Source organism: Lissotriton helveticus, chromosome 4_1 (genome assembly GCF_964261635.1).
Source record: "Lissotriton helveticus chromosome 4_1, aLisHel1.1, whole genome shotgun sequence".
Classification (NCBI taxonomy): domain Eukaryota; kingdom Metazoa; phylum Chordata; class Amphibia; order Caudata; family Salamandridae; genus Lissotriton; species Lissotriton helveticus.
The window spans coordinates 930,087,149-930,110,887 of NC_136063.1; the positions used below are offsets into that span (position 1 = coordinate 930,087,149).

The following is a 23,739-nucleotide window of genomic DNA, read 5'->3' on the forward strand; positions in this document are numbered from 1 at the left end:
GGCAGCGCATCTGCTCTGCCTTCAAATTTGTTTTTTTACTGGATAAGTGGATATGTTTTTGCTAAATATTTCTAGGAACACTGCAGAACAATGTAGGAGGTAATGGGGTAGCCACGAAGCAGACACGACACATGCAGCCTGACACAAGGTTATACATTGGGAGCAAGAGAATTAACCAATCAATGGCATTTGTAATGCGCAAGACTGCTTCGACTGCAACGCCCGGTGCCTACTGTGAATACCAAAATGAGTAAGCGCCTTCTGTGAATACCAAAATGGTAGTACGTTTAGGATTTTGTCTTAAGTTAGTTCTGTGAATCGGGCCCATTGTTGTTGTGTAGGAAGGGACACCTTCCTGCACAAAAACAATCATAATGGTGTTTTGCTCCTTCTAAATGAGCTGCAGAATGCATCACACATAGAAAAGAGCAAAAAACGAGGAGACAAAAAAATTATTCATCCTCGTTGTGCCACTCCTACACCTCTCCTAGGGAGGAGAAGGGTTCAGACGCAATCCCAGATTTACAACACTATGTAAATGTGGGAATGTGTCAGGTTCCATGAATGTTGTTGTTGAACACCCACAGCAGCACACATGGAATGCCCCTTTCATGCACAGTAATGATTGAAAGGGGCCAACATTTACAAGGCCATAAAAAGTCACACAATGGGCTTGTAAATAAGACTTTTAGATCTTTTAACAATATGCATTTTCATGGGTGCAAGATCTACAGCCTTGGAGAGCCATTGATCAAACAGGGTTGCGTCGCTGTCAGTGTTGCCGGAGAATGTGGAAAGGGACGATTGCAGAGAGGGAGGGAGACTAGATTCTGCTACGGTCAACCCACTAGAGATTAATTTTTAGTGTACAGTCAAATGCTTAGTGATAATTGGAATACTGCCTGTAAGCAGAGACACTGATTTACGGTTTTTATCAGTGATTTATGGTTTGTCCCAGGTGGACCACCACCTCCTCCCAGGCCTTCAAAACTAACCTCAAAGTTCTCCTCCTTCAAAGACACTTCCAAATGTAATCCATGCCCTCTCTATTATCTGAAGGAAGCGCTTCCATTATAGAAAAATCTACTTTACATGACTATGGAAGTGTCTTCCCAGTGTGCTCTTGTGGTTTGAGAGTCTGCCATTTATTGCAGTATTATCTTTCTTCCTGTGTTTGGTACTCGTGTGTAACATGCACCCGTCACTTTCTCTTGTAACACACTGTTTTCTACCTCTTACATTTGTTTATTTTCAATACCTGCACAAGTGTCACCATGGCCTACGTAACGTTTGTTCTTGTGCTTGAGTGCCCTCCATATATTGCAGTATTATACCTCTATGTTTACTTTGCACGCTTTTGTAACCTGCACACGTCACTTTTTCCCCCTGTAATGCACCGTTGGCTACCTCTTGTATTTTGTTGGTTCACGATTGTCACGTTTGTAATGGATCACTGAAATAATATCGAGGGACAGAATATCGACCATCAAAAATATCGTTGACAAAATATCGACAGTCAAAATATCGAGTTTCTATCTACAAACAGGTAAGTACAAAAATATCGAGTTAAAAATATCGTTTACAAAAATATAGTTGTAAAAAATGTCGTATTTACTAAAAACAGTGTTAAATTAAATTAATATTAATAATTAATTACTAAAATATACTTAAAATTACTTAAATTAACTTATAATAATTAATGAAAGTTAAATAAATATTTTTTTATTTCATATTTATTAAAACATATATATATAGTAACAAAATATAATAAAATAATTCCCAAAAACTGAAAAGTGACCCTGAACCCTAAAAATACCCCTGTACCCAAAAACCCAAAACTGACCCTGAACCCTAAAAATACCCCTTTACCCAAAAACTGAAAACTGACCCTAAACCCTAAAAATACCCCTTTACCCAAAAACTGAAAACTGACCCTGAACCCTAAAAATACCCCTTTACCCAAAAACCCAAAACTGACCCTGAACCCTAAAAATACCCCTTTACCCAAAAACCCAAAACTGACCCTGAACCCTAAAAATAAAAACGCATTTTTTTACTATCTATATTATATACTTACATATTTTCACTTTCTATATTATTTACAGTCGATATTACTTCACTTACCTTAAAAACGATATTTTGGCTGTCTATATTCTGTCCTGTCGATATTTTGTCCAAACGATATTTTTGACTCGATATTCTGTCCAAACGATATTTTGGAGTCGATATTATGTCTGTGCACCGTTTGTAATGCACCGTTTGCTACCTCTTGTATTTTGTTGGCTCAAGATTGTCTTTTTTGCTTCATTTAATGTAACGTTTGCTTTTGTATTTTGTTCACTTGTAATGTTCTCATGTATCAGTTCTGTTCCTATTGTGAAGCGCTCTGACACCTTCGGGTAAGGTCCGCGCTATATAAAAACACACAAATAAATAAATAAATAAATAAACATACTATAAACTGTGACCTGTCATCTCCAATCAAAGGCTCTGCTTATTCCTGAGTAGGAACGGTTGGTTGATGCAAGGATGGGCAGGGGAGCACGAATGAGCGGGCTAACACTTTGATATTGAGCTCTTTAAAATGCATATCTTTTACAACGCATATTTAGTTTATATATTTTTTTTATAAACAGACAAATAGATAAATTACAATGTTTTACTTCATGGTACCTCCCTTGCACATTCACTATCAGTCAGCTATGAATTCTAAAGGCAATAATTTAACCAGTCACAAGTGCTGGAATTAGCTTTTCTTTATGAACAAAAAAAAGTTTTTATTTTTTTATAAAAAAGAATAATTGACACAAAATACACAGAAAAGCGCAAATTTGGTTTGTTGTCCCTGCTCCTCTGAATTAGTGGTCTGGATTCCGTTACATCATAAATATCGTCACACTCATGCACTCACGTATGCACTCACGTCAGAAACAGATCTCTTTAAATAGAAGTGCTGCTGTCCCGGCAAGCCTGCATTTGGCACATCCATTTGTCAAGCTCTGGTAGTCAATTGTAACAAATGGGTTGCTCTTTCTTATCAAAATTCCATTGTGTTGACCTTTCATTGGTAGTGTTTTTGTTGTTTTGCACAAGTATAACCGAAATGTACTGTTGAATCCTACATACAGGAGTGTTTGTGAGAAAAGAGCCCTTTGATAAACAGGATTGGATGAGTCAAGGAAAGTCAACCTTCCACTCGTCCGCTTGTCTCCATACTAGATCCGTACAGTATATCTTTGTTCATAGTGGTATCAGTTAAATAAGTCACTTCTCAGCCTTGTAGTGTATAAAACGCAGAGCGCCTGATGTGTCCAGTTGGCTTTGTCAAGTCAACCATGAAGTTCACAGCGCAAAGCGTCAAATGGAACAACGGTTGTCCAATGGAACAGCCAAGTAAAGTTTCCCTCAGGATGGCGGACGGAAATATTCCTCCTCGGTTTTCAGCTGGCCTTTGGCTTTAAAATCCATTCTGCTTGAGGGTTTGCATGATACACATCCAGCATATAAGTGTCTGGGTCCAAGCAGTGTTCTCCTAAAATAGAAAATGAAAATAGTTAAATGCCAGAATTGGATGCTACTATAAGTACTATGAATCGACTAATCAAACTGCCCAATAGTATAATCCAGTCAGCGTTTCAGGATATCTTCAAACATATGCTGGAGGAAAAGTATACACATGTCAATTCAATTCAATAAACTTTATTCGGTTAAAAAAACAATTAACCATAAAAGTAACAAACATAAAACAAGGTACAGTAATTACAATAAATTCTTCTCATAATTGATAATACAGTGAGGTAGATCAATAAGGAATCTATGATATTTCAATTTGAATTTGTTTTCTGAATTTAAAAACACTTTTTAAATAATTTAAAATCACAGTAACAGTTAAAATCGTGTCCATTTTCTGTACTTCTAAAAAAGCTGGGCGACATCTGGTTAAATTCATATTTTTTTAAAAAGGGACAATAATTTTCCTACGTATAGCAGTATAAAATTTGCAGAAAAAAAGGATATGAATATCAGATTGTTGTGATGTACCATCACACAAACAAGTGGGCAGAATATGAGTCCATGAGTTCATGCATGGAAAAGACACTAATCTAAAAAATATACAAAATCTAAAACGAGTTAAAAGAAAGCGATCATAGTTAGTCATGGGCAGGGATAAATATGGCTGTACAGTATTAGTATCACAGAGGGTAGGAAGGTGAGAGTGTACTGTAGATTTCAGAATTTCCACTCTCTTCCTCTTACTCATCAGGTGGTCCAGGCAGATAGTTTTTAATAGCTTCCTAGGAATATTATCCATTGAGATTGGGTCCGAAAAATATGAATGTAGTCCAATCTCGGTCAAGAAATGATTTACGTAACTCAACCATTCCATTCTGTCCGCATGGTCCAAACTGAGGGTGTCACATAGCAGAGCCCGATTCATAACGCACTCATTAGTAGTCCATACCCTATGCCACAATAGGATAGGTTGAATTCTGATAATGTCCGTTATGTAAGGTTGGCCAAGTTCAGCGTGACAATTGAATGTGGCTGCACACTGTGGGACTGCTAGAACTCCCCTCAGAAATTTGTTCTCTGCCAGCTGGATTTGATCAACATTTGCATATCCCCACAGACCAGAGCCATACATAGCCACAGACAAGCATGTAGCTTTGTAGATGGTTAACATTTCTTTTATCGGCTTCCTGCCCAATTTCCTAACAAAATTCTGTAAGGCCATGATCGTTTTCATAAATAAAAGAGTTCTAGCCTTAATAGCGCTTGTCCAGGAGCCTGACTCATGGAATAAAATGCCCAAATAAGAAAAAGTTGGGGTGTTATCCAGCGGGACATTGTTTAAAACAATACGCTTCATTGATTTGCCTGGTTTTAGGCCGCAATTCATTGAGAAAGTCTTACTACAGTTAACTAGTAGATCCAGGTTCAACATAAATTTCTCAAAGCTAACTACTAGTTTTTGTAGAGCACGAGGAGTGCGTGCCATGAGTACTGCGTCATCCGCATACATGAGCGCAGGGATTTCCCTCCTCCCCACCCTGGGCATATCCCTACACTCATGCAGCAGGTGACGCTCGAGCCCATTGATATAGAGAAGAAATAGAAAAGGTGCCAGTACGCAACCTTGCCGCACTCCGCGACCTATGCTAAATTGTCTGGAGCATTCTCCCCCCCTGCCGTAACGAACAGAGGCTGTAGCTCCACTGTAGAGTTCCCTCAAAAAACAGATAATGTTATTATCCACTCCCAAACCTTTCATTATATCCCACAGTTTAGAGTGTGATACACAATCGAACGCTGAAGAGAGATCGACAAAAGTAAAATACAAGCGCTCGGATTTTATCCTTATATATTTATGCTGCAAGAGCATGAGGTTTAACCCTTGCTCAATTGTACCAATCCCTTTTTGAAAACCAAATTGCAAATCACTAATAATATCATTATCCTCTGCCCAGCTTTGGAGTCTTGCCAACACAACACGTCCTAAAATTTTTACTGAGGAATCAAGAAGGGAGATTGGTCTGTAACAGGCACAGCTATTCCTATCCCCCTTCTTGTAGATCGGGACAATGACTGAGGTGAACCAAGATTCTTTCAGGCCCGATGAGAGAGCTGCATTAAAAAGTTGTACTAACATTGGCCCCCAAATTTCAATATTAGCTTTAAATAAATCTGCCGGAATCCCATCAGGTCCGGCAGCCTTACCGCATTTAGTTGATCCCAGGGCTAAGAGCACTTCCTCAATTGTCGTAACCAAGTTGTAACTCTGTTGTACATCCAGGCTAGAGTTAATACCCCCAACATGGATGTCTTCCTGTGCCTTATAAAGATTTGAAAAATGGTCTACCCATTTATCTTCATCTATTGCAATCTCGATTCGCGCCGTGTGGGTTTCATAAGGGAAAGGAGTATTAACTGCTTTCCAAAATGCAGCGGAATCTTTGGATTGCGAGGCCTCACAGAGGGAATCTAAAGCCTCCTTATTTAATGCGGTTTTCCTTGCTTTCAGGGCCTGAGTATATGTATTCCTACATTCTCTTATTTCATTTTTATCCTTAGGGCATCTATGTACTGCCTGTTTTAAATTTTTCAAAGCCCTTGTACATACAGTATTAAACCAGCTCTTTGGCCCCCTGCCTCTGCGTTTTGCCTCCACCCTTAGGCTGCTTTTTATATTTGCAGCAATTGTTCCAAAGTGCTCAATAATTTGATCTTTAGTGGAGTTATCACTTAGGCAAATCCTAAAACTATTTGAGCACGCCTCCCACAGTTTCTCAAAAAAGGTTGTGGGGATTACTTTACTCCATTTAAGTGTGTACCCATTTTGTCTCCCAAGGACAACATCAACCGCTGTCTCTACTAGAGGCGCGGCCGTCGATGGGTCTGGGAACAAATCTACTACCTTAAGAGATTGTGGGAGGTGGTCACTTATGGGTAATTGGATATTCGTAACCCCCAGGAGTCTATGATTGAGATTACTGGAAGTGATAATAAAATCAATAGTTGTCGATGAGCCTCTACCAACAAAAGTCGGAACAAAGGGTGTAGGTTCTGGGGCAGATTCGTTGGCAAACCCCAAGTCAAACATGAATAATAGTTCATTTAGTAAGTCCCCCATCAAGGTATGATCAAAGTGTGTCAAGTACATATCTCTCTCAGTCATAAGGCCACATAGGCCCTGATTCCTTTTAGTACATAATGAACAATTAAAATCCCCCCCCCATATGATTATCAGGTCCCTTTCATTTCTGTCTACCTCTAACTGAATTTCATCTTTAAGCTGCTTCATTACAACCAGAATATCATCTCTCGGGACATTGTTATAAAAATTAATAATTAGCACCACAGCTCCTTTATAATTCCGTAAAGTTATAATTTGGAAATAACAAGAACTTAAATGGCAGTGAGCTTGTTTAATTTTAAGTTGATTTGAAACAAGCGTTGTCAACCCACCCTTAGCTCTTCCAAAATGACCTCCGACAGCTGGTGTAAAGAAAGTTCTATAGCCACTTACATGAATTGATTCCTGTATCCAGGTTTCTTGCAGAGCCACTATATCCTGACCATTTATTACTGACTCCCATGCCGGATTTGTGATTTTTTGCCTAAACCCTGCTATATTCCAAAACAACAGTGCACATAAATCATTCTCTTTCTGGGACAGGCCTTCACCTGCCTGTTCCCCACCCCTACTAATGATATCAACTGTGGGGGATTGCATCTGTTCCTGGATATTACTGTTACATAGCAATAAGCTGTTAGTATTAGGGGTCTTTTGTAAAGTTGGCAAATCTTGGGGAATCCTACTCAGAGTCTCAGTACTTTTAAGGGGAACTATATCCTTAATAAAGGGGTAAGAGACTAAAGGATAAAACTTATTCCCAGCCAAATTTTTTTGGGATATCTGAGCTTGTTGTCAATCCACCCCGTCCAGCCCATTAAAAATCTGGAAACGATTTTGAATAGGTAAATTGTACATGGGCGGGTGGAACTCTTTATTATACCATCGCCTCCCCTGCAGGAGGTTGGACTCAGGATGTAGTGGATATCGGCTATTTATAGGGGGGTATTGATAATCTAATACCTGGTGTCTGGGATAAAACTCCTCCGAGCTTTGCATATGAATATGGGGCTCCTGAGCATTTACGTAAAGAGGATAACCCCTCAACGATGGTGGCCCCATTAAACCGGGCATATCCCATGGTCCCACTTTTCTAAAACCCCGCTGTCGGTATGGTGGTTTCTGAAATAGCTGCCTATTCCAACCCTGTTTATTATTGTCTTTTGATGGTGCATAGGGATAGAAATAGGATAAAAGATGTGTGGAGATGGCATCGCTGCTACTGGCATCAAACCAATCTCCAATGTGCCTCACGGCCCTATAATCCTTAAAATTGATGACTATTACATCACCCATTCTGTCCTTAGGTCTGACTCCCACCCAATGGGCACGTCTTACACTTACGATTTCTCCATTGATGGATGCAGGCAACGGTCTGTTGTCTCGGAGCCAGAATGTAACCTTGTTCCGTAAGGCAACGTGATCTTCCCATTTACCTGTAGGTAGCTCTGGAACCCCTGCCATTACAATGACAAAAGGGGCACAATCTGGGGGTAAGTCTATTGTATGACTCGGTTTTTCTAAGGCAATAGTTGGGGGATTCTTATTTCTCGGATTAGTTATTAAAGGGTCTTTTCTCCCACCATGATTTTGGGATCCCCCAGGTTTTTGAGTTTGTTCTTTAGTTAATGGGGCCGCCAGCTGAATAGCAGGCGGTTGCAATGTGGGAGCTGATGGCACAGTCGTTGGACTACCCACTTTACCCTTTTCTTGGACTACTTTCCTTTTTTTAAACACGGGTGCTGATGTCTTAATTACTGGAGTAATAGGAGCAGATGTTATAAGGGGCATTACAGCGTTAGGTTTTGCAGGAGGGTTAATCTTAACTGTGGGATTCGTCCTAACTTTTTCCGGGCCTTTTATTAATTCATGTAAAAGGACGGAATTCTGTTCAACCTTTTTCTCTATGATGTCCAAATGTGTGGACATCAAGTCGGTCTTATCCAAAATCGGTTGCAACACACCCCTAATTAATTCTAAGATTTTGGCCAGCATGGCCTCTTCACCTAATGGGATTAGACCAATATGTGGCTGTGGGGACTGAGCTACCCCTTTCCTTATCTTCTGAGGTCTATTACACAGTGGTTCACCCCCCCTTTTTTTACTTATTCCTATAGTGGGTGGTGAAATGGAAGACCTAAAAGATGCCTCAATGGGCATTTCTGGAGATCCTGATAGCCTTCCATTATCGTTCCCTGTATATGAATCTGGTAAAGGAAAGCTAGTTGGCGTACTAGACAAAAGAAGCTTACTCATTGTAGTGGGGTCAAGGGGAAAATTATCAGTATTGTCTATAATCCCTGATTGTAAACAGTCAATAAGCATCACAGAATCTGTGGGTCGACTCTGTGAGATAGCATCCCCCACTCCTCCCAGGTTTGAGGATCTCAACTCAAGAAGAAGAGGTGCAATTTCAGGCACACTCCCCCCTCCTTGTGTAATTTTATAATTTGCCTTACTTTGCTTCCCCCTCCGTCTCACTCGGGCTTTCTTGTATTTTCTAGGAGATTTTTTAGTTGCGAGATCATGTATTCCTGTGGCTGATGATATAGCCAATACTGTGGGAACTGGAGCACAAAAGTTATCAGACTGGCCTGCATGGACCATAGCTGTTACAATGGTTACTTTGCCTGCAGGGACTGAGTGTTCCATAGCCACAGGGTTATCAGGATCAGTTACTAGGAGTTCTGGTACAGTAGTAATAGTAGGTGAGTGTTCCAAACCCAGTGAAGCCCTCCTTTTACTGTTAATTTGCGCTACCTTCTTTATAAGGAAGTTGTCCATAGTAACCACTTTAGTAATCATAGTGGCTGATGGTTGAATGCTGGCTTAATACGAGAAGAATAAGAAGACAGATAACAAGTTCTCACTCACATTAAGAAGCTGCTCGTAAGATGATTAAAGGGACGTAAAGGATATGGCCCCGGCCCGGCTCCTCGGTCCACGGAGGGCCACAGAGGGCCCGCCCTTTGCCCGGGCTTAGCCCGGCGCTCCCGCGCGCTCTCGCGCAGCGAGTTCCTGTCTTGATTAAATGGGAGATTGTGCCGTCCGGGGGGCGGGGCTAACAGGGGGCGCTGACCTGTTGTCAGAGGTCAGGCAGGGACTCCTGGGGAAGCGAGTCCCTGCAGCGCTGCTCTCCTGTGCTGGTCAATGTTCCTCTCGTCCCACGCACACTCCAGGTCCCAGGGCAGTTCGTCCAGGCGGTGTCTCTGACCGCGCAGCGGCACCCGCGGAGCGGGTGCGGCCAGTCGTTGAGAGAAAACAGGAAGGTGAGTGGCGGCGTCCCTCGAAGGTCTCCCAGGCTGTAAGAAGAGGCTCCCATACACATGTACTGCTGACTGAATTTTATCTTTCAGTGAGCGGCTGAGCTCAGACCTAATATTTACTGCCAACTGCAGGACAAGTACTGAGCACACAATACAGGGCAATACAATGCTAGTGGGCCCTCCCTTTTTGGGTCTGGCAGAGGCTGTGTCTTGTTTCACACATCTCATCAGTCTATGCAGAAAGGGCCACTGTCCTTGCCCACTTTGGCCACATTCATCATATTTATTGCCAGTTTGACGGCAGCCAAGCATAGCTATATACACAAAGTAGTTAGTGGGACCCCTTCACTCCCCTGTAGCACAAATGAATTCTTCAATTTGTTGTAGCTTACCTAATAACTTGCATCATATAGCAAGGAAAATTGATTTACCATATATTTTACACTTTAACGTCCCATCACAGCCATGCCAATATTTCCATTGCCTTCCTCAATTTCTCAAGATAAAGCTGTTCCTGTTGGAACCCGGCTTGGTTTGCCAGGTCCTCCTACTGTTTACCATCACTCTTGAACAACTAAGAAACTGCTCCTCAGCGGTGGTCGATTAGTCCAGTTCTATTAACCAGTCTTTCAGTAATGGACTTTCAGGGCAGAGACATTTGATAGCAATTCTATGTAGAACAAGAGTGAAAGCTAACAGTCACTTTCTTGTTATCACTATCACTTGTTCCCAAAATGTCCCTACTCCTCCTAAGCATTCCAAGAACAAATGGTATAAAGTAGCTCTGGGGGCCACACACACATAGGGCAGCCACTACTCTCACCGGTCAGTTTCATTTTGTAACATGGGAGTCACACAACTGTGATGCAAATAGTTGAACTGAGTTTAGCTCAAATCTTGCATCACTTGACATCTTCGTTAGTCTTGTGCAGGTCACAGATCACTCTTTAGTCATGAATATGGCTCTAAAGTTTTCTTCCCACTTATGTTGATCCGTAGAGGAGACTTAACTATGTTCCACCTGAAGAATCTAAACAGCCTGGTGAGCAGGTTCTTCGCTAAGGTTATATCACTAAAAGTAGACAGTGTGGTTGATTCCATTAGTAGACTGGGAACAATCCCCATTCACTCTTAGCTGAGTTTAGTAGTGTGCAGTATGGAAAAAAGCATTATAAGATCCCGAACACTCTGTTCTTCCTGTACATGACAAATCTGTCATTGAGATACAAACAACTCATTGGTTCACATCTACCCTCCCTCTTGCAAGTGACAAAGGTCCAGACCTTCTCACCCAGGCAAGGGAACAGGAGGCAGCAGCTCAGCTTGGCAAGGCAAGAGCACAGCAAGGCATAGTCAAACTAAGCAGCAGTCCAGCAGAGTGGCAGTGCTTTCAGGAACACAGTAGTTCTTCTTCCTGGCAGAGTAGTCACAAGTCCAGAAGTGTATTGATTTGGTAGTGCCAGAGGTCCAGTACTTATACCCAATGGTGACCTTGATGTGGGGGCGACTTCAAAGAAAGTTTTGAAGTGCACAGATGCCCTCCCTTTCTGCCCTAACTCCAGAAACACTACAGGGGAAATCAATCTTTTGTGTGGGGACTGGACCCAGATGAAAGTGCCAGCGCCTCCCACCCATCCTGTTACAGGATGGTCCAATCCTTCCTTTGTGTGTGGCAGTTAAGAGGGAATGCAGCAAGCCACCTGTCAACCACCCCAGACGAGTATTCCAGAGACAGACTGAAGGTACCAAGTGGCGAAATAAAGTAAATTCCAACTTTCTAAAGGTGGCATTTGCTAATCTAGAATTTAAAAACCAACTTCACCAAAGGTAAACAGAAAAACAGTCTTTTACTTAGAATTGCGAGGTCCCTGTCTCCTGGGATGGGTCACCCCCCAAATGATTCACAGTGATGACCAAGAGTACAGAATGGTAATATGTAAAACCATATGAAAATGAAAATGTTACCTACCTTTGGTAATCACATTTCTGGTGGGTGCTATAACTTCCTTCACCTTCCTCATCTCATTAATGTCACCAGGCCCCTGGATGGATATGGAAAAACTTTTTTGCCCAGCAATACCTCATTAGGTGCTTCCACACAACTTCAATCACATTCCATCCAACATGGATGTGATGATATCTGACTACATGTGGCACAGATTCCACAAATTACCTCAGGGTGATCAGGTACAGACAGATCATATGTTAGATGCATTGTGAGACAGGGGCTTGATCTGAACTCAACAGAATAAATGGAGGTCTAGCGGCCCTTCAATTTTTCCTATTCAGTGAAAGCTTCCCACATCCTTGTTTTAATTGATATTCTTGGGAATGAGTGGGAAGTGTGATACACAACCATCATATGAAACACGTAATCATTACCCATTGGTTTGCTCATTAATGGCATGCATTTCATGAGCTCAAATGTCAGGAACACTATTTTGTGAATTATTGTATGCTAGAGAGAGTCCTTTTAGGATCTCAGCAGCTTTCAGTTAGCAGATCAATTGATCGAAGACCCCGCCATGCACAGTTCTCATTAATAATTTTATGGCAAATGTTGCACTATTTCCAATGATGTCAAAGAGGATATCATGAGTGATGTAATAGGTGGGGTAGTTAGCAGAGCATGGCGAGGGATTGAGTTATAGTTACCTTATGGCACGAGTTATAGTTACTCTAACCATAACTGGCGAATTTCTTTTGTTTTGTGTGTGTAAAATCTGAACCTAACTATACTGACCTTGTAACCTCTGTTTTTTTAGAGAATGTCTAAGATTTTTTAATTCTATATTCTAACTATAATGTCTCTGTTACCTTAGTTTTTTTCAGTAAATGTCTAGGGTGTTTTAAAAAGTAAAGTAATATTTAATTAGCATACTTGTGTGAGTGTGTGTATATATATATAAACATCCACTGAAAAAACCCAAAGTTAAAGTAGCATTATAATGAGGTGAATGTCAGTGGCAACATTAACATTTAAAACCACAGAAATGCACCAAATATAGGGGGTCATTAGGATGACTGGAGGACTTAGTCCACCCGCCATCCTATCGGATTTCGGAACAGCCCGCCATAAGGGCGGGGTCCCGTGGGGGGTATTAGGATGCGCCCGCCACAGTGGCGGGCGCATCCTGCATTTTTAACATTGTGGCGGGCGGTGCTCTCAGCACCGCCCGCCACAATGCTAAAAATGCATGTAATGCATTTGCATACACAAAGTGGCAGGCACCGCGTGGTGCCTGCTGCATTGTGTATGCAAATGCAGGGGGGTACCACAGGTACCCCCCATGTGCACCCCCCACCTCGCCTTCACCATGGGGGCCCGCAGGGGGCCCCCAAAGTGAAGACCGCTTGCCTTTCCGTGGCAGCATTGCCACCACGGAAAGGCATCTCACAGAGCCCATATGTATGTATGTGTCTTGTTAAGCGCACTGCTGCCCTGAGGCGTCGTGGCGCTGTAGACCGCTGGGGAACCCGTCCTGGCTATCCCTGTGAGATGGTCCCTACTGGGTATCTCCAAGGTGAAACCAGGCATCCCCGGCGAATGTGGGGGGCCGTTGTAGAGATCAGGCAAGCTAATGCCCAGAGTTGCCGAGTGTGATCCCTGGTTAGAGTAGGCACCGAGGCGAGAATTATCGAGTCCGCTGACCCTGGTCCACGACCCTGCCGCGTCGGGAATTGAACCCTGGTCCCGGGCCGTTCTCTGCTTCCGGGTCTGCCGCCTCTAACCAGTGAGCCACACCACTCCACATACTAATATGGATGGTGGTGTCTGATAGACAACAGCCAGCAGCGAGTTAACTGTAGTTGGTCGATGCTGCTTCCTTCAGAAACAGAAGAATAGGGAAGTGATGTATCGGACCACACGCCAACAATGAGCAAGATAAGAACAGCAATGCCAGATTCCACCAATGGCAAGCGACAAAACAAAGACAAATGCAATGGGTGGAGTTTCAGTATTAATACTGATTACTTGATGCCTCGTAGAGGCAGCTGTGCTGCCTATACGAGACCTAAAAACAGCTCAGAATAATAACAAGCATCATTAATGCCATTACAGATACAACTGCATTAGGTGTAGAATGCATGTGCAACTTTGACCCAATATCATACACTTTAAGGAAAGCATAGTTCACATTAACAATCAACCACAGATATATTAAAACACTATTATGCATAGGCAGGCCTGAGACATCTTTTCAGGGCTCCTCATGTTGGTGGCACAACCAGTGCTGCAGGCTACCTAGTAGTATTTGATTTACCAGCCCCGGCACACCCAGTTTGATTTACTGATCAGTTCCTGATACTAGGGACTGATCAGTAAATCAAAATATGCCTATCAGGGAGAACCAATCATAATAACAATTTACACAGAGAAAATATGAACTTTAACAACATTAGCAGTGTTAAAGTGCCCAGAGTCCTAAAACCAACAACAACAGGTCAGGAAAAAATAGGAGGAAGAAGCAAAAAGTTTGGGGCTAGCCCTGCAAAAAAAAAACAAGTCCAACATCCCCCTACTTCGCTTAATATGGAGCTGCGTGGCCTTAATTTGCACCTTTACAATCTCACACCACGGCTGGATCTGGATGCAATGATCATGGGAATTATGCCATTTTAAACTGGATTCATTTATATATTCCAGGGACTCCTGCAGTCCAGGGAGGGCATTTCATAATGTCATTGACATGTAGGCCTGCCCTGGGAAGCAACGTCCATCTCTGGCAATTATTAATGTTACCTGGGTGTCCTAATGCCGCTACACACCGACCTCACTCAGGAGAAAACAGCTTGCTTTGTTACCTTTTATCCTGTTTTGAACACATGGTTTGGGATTGCAAGACTGTGTGAAGACATGACAAAAATGACACTGGATTTAGAGCAGTAAGGTTCAAGGGGGGGGCGATGGTGCTGAGACTGGGAAAATATCTGCTTACGGACAATAGAGTGAGGGGAAGAGCGAGTGGCTGGGGTTCTCAGAAAACAAAAACACACGGCGAGTCAGTCACATTTACATGGATGGCAGTTTTCCTAGGAGTGGGAATGTGATGTGGCAGTGTTGGGATGAATCTATTTTAATGGGGTTTGAAGCAACCTGAGCATCGGCAAATCCCCCAAACTGTTGCCCCCAAGATTGAAAGCCCTGAGCAGTAATTCTGTGACAGGTTGTCTGTGGAGTTTCAGCACCCAGTGCATGGGTGCTTCTTTTAAATGAGTTTTCCATTCCCTCCTACATCATGCTTCCTTTGTAGATGGTGCTCATGGCTGAGACCATCATGCTGGGTCATAATTTTGAATACATGGACACGTTCATTGGCAACATCCAGGGCTTCTTCTGCTATGACAGATCGTACACCAAGCCGTACCCAGATCCAAACGACAACAGCAACGGCCTTCCTCATCGCCCTGGTGGGGGCAATGCCCATACTTACGGTAGCACCTCCCTCTCTCTGAGTTTGCTTCCCACAACCTATCCACTTTTTGAGTGCCTTCCTTCAACAGCAATATTGTGTATATGAAATACATGGGTGATTTGTGCCTTTCCTCGCTTTCCTGCGCTTGTTTTTTTTCTCTTTCAATTTTGAGTAAATTCACGGAACCACCACAATTTTGCAGAAATATTGGAAAACATATTTTATTGGACCCAGCGAGGTCCCTCTGGGTGCCTACCACTAGGCCTAGGGGGGTCAGGGTATTTCTACCCTGTACCCATCTTTCTTTTTGGGGGGACTCTGACGACTCTGAGTCCCATGATGGCTGCCAAAACTTTATTGTTGAAGTGTTGGCAGCCAAGCAGATCTCAGCATGAGATCTGTCAGATCTGCGAAGGGTTTGCATCCTAAGATATCTTTATTTCTTTTCCCTTTAATAACCCCTAAACTACTAAACATATTTACACCAAATCACAGAATGTTCGCTTTATGGATCAAGATCTAGCTTTCTTTCAAACTTTGTGTAATTCCATTCAGCAGTTCAGGCTTTAGTCGTGTTCAATAAAGCCTATGGAAAATTGCAAGGGGAAAACAAGTTTTGGGACCCCCTTTTTCTAGGTCCCAGCTTCATGGATCACCCTGAAACTTTGCACACTGCAGCTGAACTCAGGTGCATACTAATATTGAACATTCCATGAATATTTATCAAATGGCACCTAAGTTATTAGCAAAACAAAAAACTGCTTTTCCGATGAAAACCAGGTCATAACTTTAACTACCCTACTGGAAACCAGATATACAAATATTTTTGATGCCTAGATATTTATCATTTATTCACGTTGAAGCAAGCCACCTTGCTGCACTGTTCTGTGCAAAAAGGAAAGGACAGGAATGCAGCATATTAAATATTATACAGCATATTCCTGTTCTTTCCTAGCGCTGGCACACTTCTGGCTGCAGAGCACCAATACAGGCACCCTTGCATCATGGTGCAAGGGTGCCTGCATTGTTGGCAGATTATTTTGGTGCAGGAAGGGACACCTTCCCCACAACAACACTACTGAGAGTAATGTTCCTCTTTCGAAGTGTGATGCAGACAGCAGCACACATAAAAAGTGTAAAACATGAGGAGAAATTAAGATATTTCTCCTCGTTATGCCTCACCTGGGTGAGGCGTAGCATTCCTTGGTCTATCACTAAAGGCAAACCTAGAAATCCACCAAAATCCATGGGTGGATGCTTGGGAACACTCACGCTCCACCCATGGAATGTCTCCTTGGGTAGAGTAACACATAGCAGCGATTTGCACTGCTTTGCATGACTCTAACAGCTTGCTTTGTTACCTTTTATCCTGTTTTGAACACATGGTTTGGGATTGCAAGACTGTGTGAAGACATGACAAAAATGACACTGGATTTAGAGCAGTAAGGTTCAAGGGGGGGGCGATGGTGCTGAGACTGGGAAAATATCTGCTTACGGACAATAGAGTGAGGGGAAGAGCGAGTGGCTGGGGTTCTCAGAAAACAAAAACACACGGCGAGTCAGTCACATTTACATGGATGGCAGTTTTCCTAGGAGTGGGAATGTGATGTGGCAGTGTTGGGATGAATCTATTTTAATGGGGTTTGAAGCAACCTGAGCATCGGCAAATCCCCCAAACTGTTGCCCCCAAGATTGAAAGCCCTGAGCAGTAATTCTGTGACAGGTTGTCTGTGGAGTTTCAGCACCCAGTGCATGGGTGCTTCTTTTAAATGAGTTTTCCATTCCCTCCTACATCATGCTTCCTTTGTAGATGGTGCTCATGGCTGAGACCATCATGCTGGGTCATAATTTTGAATACATGGACACGTTCATTGGCAACATCCAGGGCTTCTTCTGCTATGACAGATCGTACACCAAGCCGTACCCGGATCCAAACGACAACAGCAACGGCCTTCCTCATCGCCCTGGTGGGGGCAATGCCCATACTTACGGTAGCACCTCCCTCTCTCTGAGTTTGCTTCCCACAACCTATCCACTTTTTGAGTGCCTTCCTTCAACAGCAATATTGTGTATATGAAATACATGGGTGATTTGTGCCTTTCCTCGCTTTCCTGCGCTTGTTTTTTTTCTCTTTCAATTTTGAGTAAATTCACGGAACCACCACAATTTTGCAGAAATATTGGAAAACATATTTTATTGGACCCAGCGAGGTCCCTCTGGGTGCCTACCACTAGGCCTAGGGGGGTCAGGGTATTTCTACCCTGTACCCATCTTTCTTTTTGGGGGGACTCTGACGACTCTGAGTCCCATGATGGCTGCCAAAACTTTATTGTTGAAGTGTTGGCAGCCAAGCAGATCTCAGCATGAGATCTGTCAGATCTGCGAAGGGTTTGCATCCTAAGATATCTTTATTTCTTTTCCCTTTAATAACCCCTAAACTACTAAACATATTTACACCAAATCACAGAATGTTCGCTTTATGGATCAAGATCTAGCTTTCTTTCAAACTTTGTGTAATTCCATTCAGCAGTTCAGGCTTTAGTCGTGTTCAATAAAGCCTATGGAAAATTGCAAGGGGAAAACAAGTTTTGGGACCCCCTTTTTCTAGGTCCCAGCTTCATGGATCACCCTGAAACTTTGCACACTGCAGCTGAACTCAGGTGCATACTAGTATTGAACATTCCATGAATATTTATCAAATGGCACCTAAGTTATTAGCAAAACAAAAAACTGCTTTTCCGATGAAAACCAGGTCATAACTTTAACTACCCTACTGGAAACCAGATATACAAATATTTTTGATGCCTAGATATTTATCATTTATTCACGTTGAAGCAAGCCACCTTGCTGCACTGTTCTGTGCAAAAAGGAAAGGACAGGAATGCAGCATATTAAATATTATACAGCATATTCCTGTTCTTTCCTAGCGCTGGCACACTTCTGGCTGCAGAGCACCAATACAGGCACCCTTGCATCATGGTGCAAGGGTGCCTGCATTGTTGGCAGATTATTTTGGTGCAGGAAGGGACACCTTCCCCACAACAACACTACTGAGAGTAATGTTCCTCTTTCGAAGTGTGATGCAGACAGCAGCACACATAAAAAGTGTAAAACATGAGGAGAAATTAAGATATTTCTCCTCGTTATGCCTCACCTGGGTGAGGCGTAGCATTCCTTGGTCTATCACTAAAGGCAAACCTAGAAATCCACCAAAATCCATGGGTGGATGCTTGGGAACACTCACGCTCCACCCATGGAATGTCTCCTTGGGTAGAGTAACACATAGCAGCGATTTGCACTGCTTTGCATGACTCTAACTTTCTCAAGTCATGCAGGGCCACGCAAGGTGGCCTTGTGTAGCTAGATAAATCTCACTTCGGTTTTGCACTGCACTTGCAGTCTCATGCGTGACACAAGGGCGATGCAAAAACGTCATAAAATTAGACATTAATTTCTAATAAAACTACTGAACAGATGTACACCAAACCACAAAATGCACAATCTGCAGACCAAGGAGTATGTTCCTGCCAAATCTGGTGTCATTCTGTACAGCAGTTTTTGTTGTACCCCAGCCTAATGAAGTCTATGAAAATGCATGTAGATTTCGCATTTTGGGACACCCCTTTTTTCTCAGGCCCCACTGGCTGGATCACCCCAAAATGTTTATTGCACAAACTCATCAAAAAGTAGCACCTTTTTGTAAAGTTTCGTGGAAATTCGTCAAACGGGGACAAAGTTATTAACAACAAAATGAGCACATTCCCTAAGGAACAGCTGACCTAACTGTAACTACGCAGTGCAGACTGCCACTGGGTAATGTATAAATACATATAATTTTAGTAAAATGAAAGTGCTAGCCATAGCTAAAAAAGATTTAGAAATCACACACATTTTGAATCTTGAATGGCATGAACAGGGATCCAGAGCAAAGACAGAACATGCAAATACATCAGATTCAATTGGCATAGAGCAACTGGAGCTGGCGGAAATGTGCACAAACATAACAAAGTGCTACTAATGGCCAGATTATTCCACAATGTATTATTATTTTCTCATGGCAAGTAACTGTCCAGAGTATGGTTTCTTTATTTTTAGCACAACAAATGTTCCATAGTTTAATTAAGGCTATGTGATTGTTCTCTAGTACTTCACTGGAGCACAAATAAATTTGAATTATAAAGGCATACACATATCTATCACTAGTGCAGCAGGTGAAGTGGCACTGGGCATAGGAGCTTTATGACCCGCTGTATCCCAATTATGACTACTTTTACTATCTAATCTAGGGGTAGGGCATATTTTCCATGTCCTGAGGTAGGGGCGGCCAATTGCACACTAAGCGGAATGCGTACAATGAACTGGTGAAGAGCGGGCTAGCTGTAAATTTGCTAATGCAGCACTCCATCAATTCAAACACACGGGGATGCGCTGTATTTAAATGATTCAGTGCACACCTGTGTTTCCCCTTGCGCAGGCGCTAAATTAAGCTGCGTAGACCCAACGCAGGTACCCTTGCAAGGATGCCTGCTCTGGGGGGAAGGATTGTTAGTGTGCAGGGAGGTGTCCCTTCCTGCACATAAACAATCCAGAATGGTGATTTGAAACTCCTATGTGTGCTGCAAGAAATTGCAAATCGTAATTTTTTTTAATGAATGCTTAAGTGCAGGAAGGGACACCTTCTTAAGCATATACAATCATTCCTGGCGATTTGCTGTTTCATAGAAACAATAAAAACAAAAAGAAATTAATAATTTCTCCTCATTTTGCCATGTTAAGAGCAAGTTGTTTTTGGTCTTAAATTTGGCGCTGGCCCACATTTACCCCCCCCCCCCTGTAAATAGGGGGCAGCATCAAAATCAAGGGGTGTTGCTCCAGAACGCCCATCGCAGCACCCATTGCCCTCCTCTTTCACGTTAAGTGCAGCCTGAAAGGGGGCCTTATTTACAAGGCGGCGTTAAGAAAACCACGTTAAATGGCTTAACACCACCTTGTAAATAAGGCGGAGCCCTCTATTGCTACAGGAACTTTCTTAAAAGTAACGTTCGAGTAGCGCATAGGGGCTTGTAAATATGCCCCTTTTTTGATATTCAAAAATGAGCTTTGCAAATGTGTAAGTGCCAACAACTACTGTTAAGTCGGTAACATTGCCATGCTTTGCAGCCCAACTGCGCGCGCGTACGAATGATTTCTGGCTCTAGCCAGTTGTGCTTTGTACATTATAAAAATTGGTCACAAGATGGCACCGTTGTGCCGTTTATCGCCGGACTGTGCAACCTCTGAGTGCTTGACTTCTGACATAAAGGGTTTATGATCTTCTTTTCCCACGGTGAATCGTTCCACGTGAATAGTCTGCATAGTGTTTACTATTCATGTTTTTGGACTATGCTAATGATGACGAGAAAGGCACAATTTAAACCATTCTACACTGTTCTCGATTGTGCTCTCGATGCTTCCTTTTAGGTTATTAAATCAAAAAGGCTTTTCTAAGGTTGACGCTCAGCTTTTTTTTGCTGTTGCACGAAGACGCCTTTGAAATTCTAAGCTACATTTATCACAATAGGAGTTGTTTGTAAATAATCTTCAACAGTTGACTCGCTGGGCAAAGATTGTACTAAAAAACTGCAGCTGGGTTATAATTCAGGCTTCCAACAACACTAGTTAGAGAACCAATAAAATCGAGTCCCGTTCCTACCTGTAACATCAAAATGATGAACATTACCATCATGACATAATATGCACCCCCAGGCTTTGTTCAGGCTTGTGACTGTCCCCCACTCTACATACCTATATTTCCTCCGATTTCGTACAGACTTTGGCTTGGTTCGTAGTTGTAGTCGGAGGGTCCATGGCTAGAAATAAGAAGACAATTACATCTTAGTGTGTGTTTGGAAAAAAGATAACGTTTGGGATAAAATAGATTGCTTCTGATGGTCGCACAGGTGCTGTACGCAAGAAGGGCCTACTAAGAATGTGAGAAAATAAACTCAGTTTAGGTGCATTCATGTAGATCAGCAATGGGGAATTCTTTCTCCAATCACAAGAGTAGAATTGTTTCTGGTGGGACAGTTTCAAAAGTAAACTAACACAGACAAACAGGAACATTTGTAGTATTCAATTCCCGAGCAGGGAGTATTCCACTGTGGAAACAAGCCTACATTCACCCCTGTCAAGGCACGAGTGAGTTTTCACCCCTGCCAAGGCACGAGTGAGTTCTCACCCCTGTCAAGGCACGAGTGAATTTTCACTCCTGCCAAGGCACGAGTGAGTTCTCACCCCTGTCAAGGCACAAGTGAGTTTTCACCCCTGCCAAGGCACGAGTGAGTTCTCACCCCTGTCAAGGCACGAGTGAGTTCTCACCCCTGTCAAGGCACAAGTGAGTTTTCACCCCTGTGATGGCACGAGTGAGTTCTCAGCCCTGTCAAGGCACGAGTGAGTTTTCACTCTTGCCAAGGCACGAGTGAGTTCTCACCCTTGTCAAGGCACGAGTGAGTTTTCACCCCTGTCAAGGCACGAGTGAGTTCTCACCCCTGTCAAGGCACAAGTGAGTTTTCACCCCTGTCAAGGCACGAGTGAGTTTTCACCCCTGTCAAGGCACGAGTGAGTTCTCACCCCTGTCAAGGCACGAGTGAGTTTTCACCCCTGTCAAGGCACGAGTGAGTTCTCACCCCTGTCAAGGCACAAGTGAGTTCTCACCCCTGTCAAGGCACGAGTGAGTTCTCACCCCTGTCAAGGCATGAGTGAGTTCTCACCCCTGTCAAGGCACGAGTGAGTTTTCACCCCTGTCAAGGCACGAGTGAGTTCTCACCCCTGTCAAGGCACGAGTGAGTTTTCACCCCTGCCAAGGCACGAGTGAGTTCTCACCCCTGTCAAGGCACGAGTGAGTTTTCACCCCTGTCAAGGCACGAGTGAGTTCTCACCCCTGTCAAGGCACGAGTGAGTTCTCACCCCTGTCAAGGCACGAGTGAGTTTTCACTCCTGCCAAGGCACGAGTGAGTTCTCACCCCTGTCAAGGCACGAGTGAGTTTTCACCCCTGTCAAGGCACGAGTGAGTTCTCACCCCTGTCAAGGCATGAGTACGTTTTCATTCCTGCCAAGGCACGAGTGAGTTCTCACCCCTGTCAAGGCACGAGTGAGTTCTCACCCCTGTCAAGGCGCGAGTGAGTTCTCACCCCTTTCAAGGCATGAGTGAGTTTCTATGTGAGAATGAGAAGGGACCTCCCCCATATTTATATGGGAATGGAGAGCAAAGGGTTTCTTCACAAGGAAAGTTATGCTCTCACGTGGAATAATAACATGTTTTAATATACATTTACTACTGCCACTCTTTTCCCCTTCTATTTTTGGGTTTGCTCCTCAATACCACGAGCCGAAAACGTTGCTCCAAATGTTGTCTGGCCGTTTGTGAATTGGTCCTGATATATCTCATCCCAATTTATCTGCGAAGTGTGTCTTGTTTATACTTTGACAGAGTGAGTAGGTAGGCACCAACGCTTTCCCCATTTATAAGGAGGACGCCCATTGATAACGTTATTGTTCTAACACACACGTATGCACTTATGCACATTCGTATGGTTACAAGTAGTTGGTAAGCAATAGAGCGCTGTAGAGTAAAGGCGAACAACCATGCAGGGAAGCATGGGTGAAGTGAGGGTGGAAGCTAGAAGTAAAGGGGGCTATGGTGTGAAATTTATGGGTGAAACGAGGTTAGGAGACGGTGTAATACTGCACAGAGTTAGAGGAATAACATTGACACAGATATAAGGGATGAAAAGAGTAGGGGCGCATAGGGAGATGAGAATGCAGAATGATGAGCAGACACGGAAGAGGGAGGGTGGACACCAGAGGCCATATTGTAGAATGTGCCCTTGGGCCACAAAAGGAAGTTTGTGCCTATGTATTTACCCTGAGACAGAGGTCTGACATAATATGGTGTATATACTTGTGGGATCCCTTCTGTAATATGAATTGCGCCCGAGCACGTTTTGCACTTGCGTGCTCTCGAGTGAACATGGGGGTGTTGTTTGGTGTGGAGGGAGCGCTTTTGCCCAGCCTGGTTGCTGTATTACAGACCCAGGTGCATGGGCAAAGAGGCTATGAGGAGGGCCACTGATGGTACACCAGTAATATAGAGGACATCCAGTGCACCTCTATGGGCACTTCTAGGGAGGAGTCTTTACAGTTCCCAGGGATCTTCTGCGAGGCACTCTGTCACAAATGTGGCAATATCCTCTCTACCTTATTACAAGTGCCATAGAACATTATGTACTTGTAATAATGCAGACAGGATATCTGCCACCTTTGTGATGAAGTAACCCATTTCTAAAGTCTATATTAGGCTCTTAATCTTTCCAGTAGTGAAATGTCTTTTGTAATTTCACTGTCAAATCTCAAAAAATTGAGGGTCACATATATCAAACAATTT

General features: G+C 43.1%; 1 protein-coding gene across 4 annotated transcripts in view; it reads right to left on the reverse strand.

Moving 5' to 3' along the window:
• Positions 1 to 2,738: 2,738 nt before the first annotated feature.
• Positions 2,739 to 23,739, reverse strand: part of ARHGAP28 (Rho GTPase activating protein 28) — a 1,241,333-nt gene continuing 1,220,332 nt past the window's right edge. For all 4 annotated transcript variants that reach the window (XM_078687539.1, XM_078687538.1, XM_078687537.1 and 1 more), the window contains 2 exons: positions 21,102 to 21,166; positions 2,739 to 3,532 (listed from right to left, as the gene is read on the reverse strand). In XM_078687539.1, the coding sequence (XP_078543665.1) occupies positions 3,441 to 3,532; positions 21,102 to 21,166 (157 nt within the window). In that variant the 3' untranslated portion in view covers positions 2,739 to 3,440. The remainder of the gene's footprint in view (positions 3,533 to 21,101; positions 21,167 to 23,739) is intronic.